At 42.7% G+C, this 9,009-nt stretch overlaps 2 protein-coding genes across 2 annotated transcripts in view; both read left to right on the top strand.

Annotated features, from left to right (window-relative positions):
• Positions 1 to 6,397, top strand: part of LOC118411065 (lysosomal alpha-mannosidase-like) — a 19,237-nt gene extending 12,840 nt beyond the window's left edge. The window contains exons 19-26 of the mRNA XM_035813067.1: positions 1,155 to 1,336; positions 1,892 to 2,024; positions 2,639 to 2,719; positions 2,914 to 2,974; positions 3,885 to 4,063; positions 4,591 to 4,731; positions 5,396 to 5,498; positions 6,052 to 6,397. Of these exons, the coding sequence (XP_035668960.1) occupies positions 1,155 to 1,336; positions 1,892 to 2,024; positions 2,639 to 2,719; positions 2,914 to 2,974; positions 3,885 to 4,063; positions 4,591 to 4,731; positions 5,396 to 5,498; positions 6,052 to 6,167 (996 nt within the window). The 3' untranslated portion in view covers positions 6,168 to 6,397. The remainder of the gene's footprint in view (positions 1 to 1,154; positions 1,337 to 1,891; positions 2,025 to 2,638; positions 2,720 to 2,913; positions 2,975 to 3,884; positions 4,064 to 4,590; positions 4,732 to 5,395; positions 5,499 to 6,051) is intronic.
• Positions 6,398 to 8,554: 2,157 nt separating this feature from the next.
• LOC118411064 (putative tyrosinase-like protein tyr-3) overlaps positions 8,555 to 9,009 on the top strand; it is an 11,067-nt gene continuing 10,612 nt past the window's right edge. The window contains exon 1 of the mRNA XM_035813066.1: positions 8,555 to 8,708. The gene's annotated coding sequence lies outside the window, so the exon portion shown is untranslated. The remainder of the gene's footprint in view (positions 8,709 to 9,009) is intronic.

The following is a 9,009-nucleotide window of genomic DNA, read 5'->3' as shown; positions in this document are numbered from 1 at the left end:
CTACCATGAAGTGACCACAAAAGAACTATGTAATGTCTTTATTAATTATGCAAATATTAGGTATTAATTAGAATAACGCACATTTTGGTATATGCACCTGGCCAAGGGATATCTTCACCTCCAACATGACTGGTTATTTTTCTAGTATTTAGGAACTGATGCATTTTACCCGTGTTTCTTAAGACTGGTACTTTACCAGTGTTTGTGTAGCATTTAGCAACAGCTATATCAACCTGCGCGTAGATAGTGTTTATAATGAGAAACTATTATTCACGTGTGTTTTTGTTAGTGCTTTGGAAATGTTTCCAGCACAAGAAAGAAAACACTGTACGTGACAAATTGAAAACATATAGCTGACGTATTCCGTACCATAGACGGTGTTGATTTATACGTTCGCAGTAGCACTGTTTTTATGCCACCTCAGCTGCAAAAATTGTCTTTTTCATTTCAATGTCATGTTTGCACCGAACAATATAGTATCGACTTTCGAGGTATGACAGGCATCTTACGGTACAGTAATAAGGTGCCATAAGGTACCAGGTAACACACCATATACGTTACTCCCCAGGTGCAGTATAGTACCAGGTAGCGCACCTGTAATATGTAGTAACCAGCTGCTCTTGGGGGGGGGGGGCGAAAACGCTAAAGGGGGGCGAAAACGCTAGTGATCTCGCCCCCCGGGGGGGCGAGATCGCCGGGGGGGCGAGATCGCTGTCACACCGGTACAGAAAATTCAGGTCCAGGTTCGGTCCAGGTCCGGAAGATTTTACTTACAGGTACGGACCTGAACCTGGACCTGATTGTATGTGAAAACTTGTGAATGGACAATATCTTCTTGTAAACTGTTAACGTAAACCAAATTTGACTGTAGAAGCTTGGTTAAAATGACTATCAACTCTTCTCTACTTCTCCTTTGTTATTTTCTTGGGCCTGTAAGCCCCAAAACACGTGAACGCCTGCCGGTATAATCTGTTCATTTTCCAATCGGTCCAAAATCCGGTCTACTAATTTTTTTCTCAAGTTCGTTTTTTCCGTACCTGTCCGACAATACAAACAGGTTCTGTACCCGTACACCGTACTAAGACAGTGTCGGTTTGAAGCAAAATGTAATGTTTGTTGTCAGTTCAAACGTGATTTTGTTGTTCCTTTGTAAGGTTGATGGACAGCTGTGTCAGGAGGTCCAGCAGAGTTTCAGCCCGTGGGTCAGCCAGGTTGTCCGGCTGTACTCCGGACAGCGCCACGCCGAGCTGGAGTGGACAGTGGGACCGATCCCCATCAAGGACGATCTGGGGAAGGAGATCATCTCTCGGTTCGACACGGACATTATGTCCGACAGGTGGGGGTTTAAATGTCGGCAGTTCCTGATTAGGCTACAGCAAAGTAAATTTTATGGATAACATAACATGCTCATGAATGTTTGCCTGGTTGTACGTACTCGTAGAAATGACTCTACTAAAGAACATGTAGCCATGACCGTAACTGTAGTTGTAGGCCTCCATCCGGGTAATGTGTAGTGAACCCACAACTATGGGCGTGTCCCAGGGTACGATGTTTTAGATCATACTGTCAGTATGATCTGGAACATCGCACACCGGGACATGTCCACACTCTTTTTCGAAAGGTTTAGAATGATCTTTTATATGCTCGAGGTGTGTCTGTCTTCAAACACCTAGCCGAGGGACCGCATTTAATATAAACTATCTAATATAAGTAATTTTTGGACCACATCTGATAGCAGCACACCTAGGCTGCAGCTCAAAGTGAACCTTTTAGAATTTAGAGGTTGGTGACTGAGACACCGAAACGTCGAATCCCGAAACGAAAACCACTTGATTGTGTAGTACGAAGAATTTATTATTCTGAAGTAATCAATTCCTTGTCATTACTACAGCACGTTTTACACAGATGCGAACGGACGTGAGCTCCTAGCGCGGGTTGTGGACCGCCGTCTGACGTGGAAACTCAACCAGACTGAACCGGTGGCAGGCAACTACTACCCCGTCAATAGCAGGATACTCATCAAGGTACTCAATATGTTGCCTCTTTAATTTGTTAAAAGTAGATTTTGAGTTGAGATATACTGAGCTAATGATCAACTTGTCACTGAAGATACTAGTATTGGAGTTTTTGTTTTCTCATGCATAAAAGAAGCGTCTCTTACCTGCTTACATTTAGATGTCTATCAGACATCTACGTCATATTCCTCAGAGCTTCTGACTGGAGTTCTGCTTCTCGACGATATATGTAACCAATTTAAATGGCGCTTGGTCTAGATGAGAAAGTCAACCACAGTGATGAACTGGGACGAGGGGGGGGTAAAAACTTAGCCACGTTTGGGATTGTGTTCTAGCCTTGAAGCGCCACCTACACCAGCTACATTTAGAGGCGAGAAGCATAACTCCATTCAGAAGCTCTGAAGAAGATGTCTAAACGTAACAGATAAAGGACGCTATTGGTTATGAGAAAAGAGAACTCCAATATCCGATTAACTTATCAGCACGGATGCTGTGGAGTTTTTGTTCATTTTTTCGCTTGTTTGTTTATTTGTGCTTGTCACAAAGTTTACATTGTGGACAAAAACTTGATTATCCTCTCCTTGTCAACTGAATTAATGAACACAGTCTTCTTGTGAACACAGGATAAGTCCAAGCAGCTGACTGTTCTCACTGACCGATCGCAGGGTGGCAGTAGCCTAAGGAACGGATCTCTGGAACTCATGGTATGGGCGTTTATTCAAAATACATATCTCATCCTTATCGTCATATTTAGAACTAACATGAATGTATCAAATTCACGTTAGCAATAAATGTGATCTAACTAGTGTTAAGCGGTAACTAGTGTTACGCAGCTGGTACCCATGGTCTGCCTTTCTGTCATGGTAACGTCAATATTGCTTGACTCCTGAACATGTAGGTCCATAGGCGCATGCTCTATGATGATGGGTATGGCGTGGGGGAACCACTGAATGAGACAGGTAAGATACTAGAGACCTTTGACTTATCTTGAAGTCTGTGTAATGTACTTTGTCACACTTGTTAATAAACAAACCTTGAAGTTCATCTGCGTTGGTAGACGTCATTCTGGATCAAAGTCGAACTACAGCATGACTCTGACAAATTTTCGACAGACCAACTCCTGTCTTTGTGGAGGTTTGAGCAATCCACTCTTCCATGGCGTCACGTTATGCAGATAGAACTGTCTTCGTAGCACATATGGACAACAGAGACCGGGGGCACCATAGACATGATGGTGCCCCCGGTCATCCAATACTCATGCCCGTAGCCAGGGGGGGGAAGAACCCCCCCACACGCTCAAAGGTCCGCTTTTTCAGGCTCAAAGGTCCACTTTTTCAGGCTCAAATGTCCACTTTTTCATGTCCAAGATTTTTTTCAAAGGCATGACTGACTTGCATTTTTCACTTATAGACATTTCATTCAATTTTAGTGAGTCTATCAGCAAAATTTGCCCCAGAAAGTGCAGGAAATGGCTTTTGAGAGGGTCCAGATCTCAAAATTCGCCCGGACTTCATTGCGACGCCTCTTGCCTTTGGCGTCGGACATGGTGAAAATATGTTGGGGGAGTCGGCCTCAAAGACTTATGCCAAAAGTCTTGTGTATTTCAATAGAAATTCCATTAAACTTAGCCAGCGAATTTTGTCCGTTAAAATGCAGGAAATGGCGTTTCAGAGGGTCAAGATTTCAATTTTTCCGGGGGAACATGCCCCCGGACCCCCCTAGGCAGCTTGATGTGCTCGATGGTCCAACAAGTACTAAAAAGAACCCCCCCAACCAAAAACCTGGCTACGGGCATACCGAGACACTGGACTTTTTGACCAATGTAATGAAAGATGTTCTCTCACGATGTACGGTACTAAAACATTTCAGGAGTGTTCGGAGACGGTTTGGTTGTCCGTGGGAAGCACTATCTCCTGCTGGACACCCCTGAGAGCTCGGGACAGCTCCACCGCGCCCTCGGGGAGCAACTGTACATGGCACCGTCCGTCCTGCTCGGTCTCGCCGGTGGCAACGATCCCAAGCAGTACAGGAAAGAGTTCCGCACAAATGTATGAGAGCGTCCATGTGTGGTCATTTGCATAGATACGTGAATATGGGAAATGAATTGATTAGCTAATAGATGAATTAATTAATGAAATATTGAGTGAGTGAGTTCGTATGTGAATTAATCAAGGAATAGATGGATGACAGTAGTTGACATGATCTTTATTGATATATTAACAAAACCCGTTTAAAATCAACACACAGAATGAACGATTTAAAAAGAAGAAACCTAGGCGGACACCTTGATCAGATTAGTAAAAAAAATCTGGAGGGCGCAAGGCAGAAGTTGTGTGCATCTATATTATCTGACTTTTAAGTGATGCATATTGTATTGCAATTATATAATAATCTTTGCGTGTACTGCACTGTTTCTGCTACTGTTACTGCACAATGCGTAAGGTGAACACAGATGTATATATTTTATATTATCCATCGGTGATAGATCCTGGTTGTTAATAAGAAAATGTGTGATTTTTCAAACTGAGGCGATCATTCCCGGATCTAAGACCAGTCTCTATTTATTGTGTCTTAGTACACAGCTATGAAGCGCGAACTGCCATCCAGTGTTCACCTGCTGACGTTGGAGATGTCTGAAGATGAGACGGTCCTGATGAGGCTGGAGAATCAGCTGCAGAAGGCGGAGGGCGGCGCCCCTCAGAACGTGACTTTGACGGTTAGTAGTCCAAGAGGAGATTCTCAGAAGAGGCTTAGAAATGTGGTTTCGTAGCCCACCCAGTAATATTTAGTGTAATAATGTATTTAGTCCACTATCCTAGAATGGTAGAAGATGTCTCTAGATACTTTAAAATGTCAAGATACTTTAAGATATCTTGAAAGGTAATTTTTCTTCAGGAAAGTAAAACTCTTCTGCTGATCGTGACCTTCTCTAAGTTTGATTTATTTGCACAAGTATTACTCACGTTATGCTTGTTTAAATAATCGGCATAATCGTCTAATTTGCATAACTTTGCATAAAGAGCCCTTGAATCATGATCCTTGAACCAGGGCCATAGAACAACATACCTTAAAATGATCGGGAGACATCCCGGGGGTGCGAGATATCATTCTATGATAGTGAACTAAATAATAATGTACAGGGTGGGCTACGAAATCTGGACCATAGATTATGAAAAGAAAATCAATTTCCTAAAGGAGTAAGCAACAAAATAAAACTGTTTTATCTTATGTTTCAATCTCGGATTTCCGTGTATTTTCGGTAAGGCTGCTATTTGCTATTGCCATGGACCTGTCAGATGTGCAGATCCTACGGTCTATAGTAACTATTATCAAATATGATCTTGGCATAACGTTTTTAACAATTTCGTATGTTCTATAAGGGACTGTTTGAGCCCTTCGAGGTGGAAATTAACACGGTGGAAGAGCTGACCCTGGGCGCTAACTACCCTGCCACCATGGTACAGCGGCTCGCATGGAACACAGGTCAGTTCATGGAATACTCGTCAATCATTTACTCTTTGAAAGCACGTAAGACACGTACCTCCGAATTTTCGATGTCTGCACAGTACATCTTGATCAAGGAGTGATTTAATCTCGCGACATCACGAGACTAGCTATCTCCGTTGGTGACTTTGCTCTCTCTCTGTCTCTGTCTCTCTCTGTCTCTCTTTCTCTCTCTCTCTCTCCCTCTCTCTCTCCTTCTCTCTCTCCCTCTTTCTCTCTCTCCCTCTGAGCCTCTTTTTCTCTCTCTGTCCACCCTCTCCCCCTCTCTCTCCCTCCATCCATCTTTCTCTCTCTCCCTCTCTTTATCTCTCTCCCCCTCTCTACCTCTCTCTCTCCTCCTCTCTCTGTCCCTCTCTCTCTCTCTGTCCCTCTCTCTCTCTCTCTGTCTCTCGCTCTCCCCCCCCCCCTGGTACTGCGGCGAAGTTAAAACTTGTTTCATTCGCATGATCTTGTCATATGTGACACAAGTAAACGTGCAGCAACTTTCGTAAGGTGTTCATTTATTTCATCGTACATGTCATCACTTTAACAGAAGGCGGGCGGACAAAGTCCGAGGCTCTCCGCTGCTGGGACTCCGGGTCGGCCACAGTGTCTCTCCAGCCCATGCAGATCTGTACACTGCGCTTCAAGGTGCAGCAGCGGGACTGAGGCACGTTTCGGCACGCATGAGGCGTCCTACCCTAGCTGTTACCAGACGATACCCAGGGGTGGTTTCAGAAGTGAAACTTGTTTGATAGTTGTAAAAGTGCAACAAATATTGACATCATAAATGTAGTTGCCAACTTGGGTAGTGATACCAATGTACCACACTAGTGTCACTTTTACTACACTAGTTCACTTCTTTTATCGGAATAAATGCCTTATTAGTTGTGATGCCACGTTTTGTCACTTCAAATCTTGTTACGACGCTTATGGTGTCTATTTTGAAAATTTAGCAATCTTGTTTTTTTTTACCCATCTTGTTTTTTTCGCGTTATCTCCTTATTTTTGCATTCTGCATAGGATGTCATCCATAAAGTTTCCTTGATGTGGCCTTAGGTCGTTCGAGGGCGTTGTCCTCGTTAACGTATGGTGACAATTTGCATTTGCTAACCCTTGACACCGGTAATTAAACATCATGTCTGTGTCAGTGATCTTGAAAGGCTGGTCTAACACGAAGCCACCATCATTATAACGCACCACGAGACGCAAAATTAAATCATTGTGCTTTGTGCACACGCAGACAACTCAGCTTCTTAGATTGTGGGAAGAAACAACCTTATCAGTGGGGAAAAGTGCCCACTGACTGGCAAAGTGAATCCGTTTGTAATGTCCGCATAAAAGTAGCGTTAAGTGTTAACATCCACCTGCCATGTCTCTTTCTCGCACGTTCCTTTTAGTGAGTTTCATTTCAGTGATTATTCGTTATTTACAACTTAAGTGCAGTCATCATGTTTGCGTTAAAAGAAGTGTTAAAGTTAGAAAATCACTCTATTAAAAATGAAAGCATGTTATGTAGTAAACAAAAAACACCTGTCATGTATCTTTCTCTCACGTGCCTTCAGTGAGTTTGATTTTGATCATTTGTTATCTCCATATATGGCACGTTAGTACACATTTAATAGTAGTTGACTTTTATTTTAAACAGACTATTTACACCTTTAGTAAGGTGAACCTGCCGTTGCAACTTTAGTAAGGTCAACCTGCTGAATTTAAGTTGTTTCGACCCAAGTGCCTTTTTGTAAGTTCAATTATGAGCAATTGTTCGTTCGATGCAATGTTAGCTAATTAATAAACACGTTAACCACATGTGCGGTTTGCTGTTCTAAACAGTAACAGTCACAATTCTGGTAAGGTCAATGAACGCACGTGTCGCTGTTTGACATCAAGGTTGCGTAATCTTCCACCTGAAACGTGCGATGTACGCTGGTAACACTTATTATTCTAAGAGGGGGCACAGAAAATCAAATTAGACATATCCATCATCATCAACCCAACTTTCAGTTGACATCAATAACAATTGAAGGGGTCAACCGTTGTCTAAGAAGGCCAGGGGCGTCTTATCCAGGTGCACCCCGGAGGGCCTACATAACTCTTGTCTTTAAGGTAAAAATTAAATCGTTTAAGACGGAGTAAAAAGGTACTGAAACAACAAACAAAAAGAGAAAAATCATTCAAAACCACGCTGAGTACATTGGTTTGTTCACTGACGTTGAGTCGCCAACATATGAAGACTTGTTTGAATAACTAACCATTGACACCGTTTTTTGACACAATTTCGCCTCAATGAGTTTGAAAGGGTCAACATAACGCTGAATGAAACCTTAAAAAAGTAAATAGTAAGTTAACGTTTTTCTTTTCAACCCTTATGGTCTGTTTTAGCCATGTTAAAACCGTACAAAATCTCGCTTTTATATGAACAGATTGTCAACATTTGAATGTGTTTAAATGGCTGTGCGGTCAATAACTCCTAACCGACACCCTTTGCGGCGTTATTCAAACCTCACAGCTAGCATTGACTAAATTTTGATCTGTTCGAGTGGACAGAGAGAACCTTATACGGGATAAAGAAACTCACTGAGTTCTATAGCTACATATAGGTTTAAAATGAGAACACCAAGTAAAATGCGTTGCAGAGGAGCTAAAATTTGACTATGACAGGTAATGTGCGTTGTGGTACCTCTCGTGTTTTCAGTGTTTGTGAACCTATCCCCTAGAAAAGACGAACTCCATTTAGAGGGTAGTCCCACTCGATCAACAACTCATTTGATCGATCAACAAAGCATTTCATATCCTTAGTTTTCAGTTACTAGTATGCAGGAATAAGCCAAAATAAACTAGCCTGAGTACCATCCTCAATACTTTCGCTTGCTAACCACGGAATCTGAACCTGCGCGGCAACATTTTTTGGTCAAACTTTTTATCATTATTCGCACGCTCGCATCAGTTTTTCGATTCCCAGAGGATGTCATCCATATAATCAAATCAACATGGCCTAGCTGTGTCAAGCAATCCATTTTAAGTGACAGAGTTGGTGCTGGTGACATGACATCACCATGGGTACCAGAAGACCTGTTGAACAGGTGAGAACCAGTACAAAGCTGCACTGCTGCACCGCCAGCCTCAGACGTCGCCAAGAAATCAGTCCACACAGCTCCGGACACCCAGCTGAGTAGGGTCCTACAGATCTTACAATTTCTTCAACTGTCGGTAAGTTTAATTCTTCATCTGAATTGCATCCCTTAGCTTCGTTGTAAGAATTTTTGCATTCAAGTAACGTAGCGCTACCCTGAATTATCATCATCTACTACCTAAAGCTAAGGGCACAACACGCCTTAAGCTAAGGGCACAACCCGCCGTACTGCGTGTTGTCTACGTGCAAAAATGTATGCAATGTTTTGGGATGCGTAAGTGGTAAGTACCACCTCCGTACGAAATCGTACGGATGTGGGAGCACACAGACACGTCGCAGAACTTTAAGTATATGCAGAACTTTCTCTGCGTTTGGGCT

This window comes from Branchiostoma floridae, chromosome 3 (assembly GCF_000003815.2).
Source record: "Branchiostoma floridae strain S238N-H82 chromosome 3, Bfl_VNyyK, whole genome shotgun sequence".
Lineage (NCBI taxonomy): Eukaryota > Metazoa > Chordata > Leptocardii > Amphioxiformes > Branchiostomatidae > Branchiostoma > Branchiostoma floridae.
Note: the sequence above shows the minus strand (reverse complement) of the source record. Positions and strands in the feature narration are given on the sequence as shown.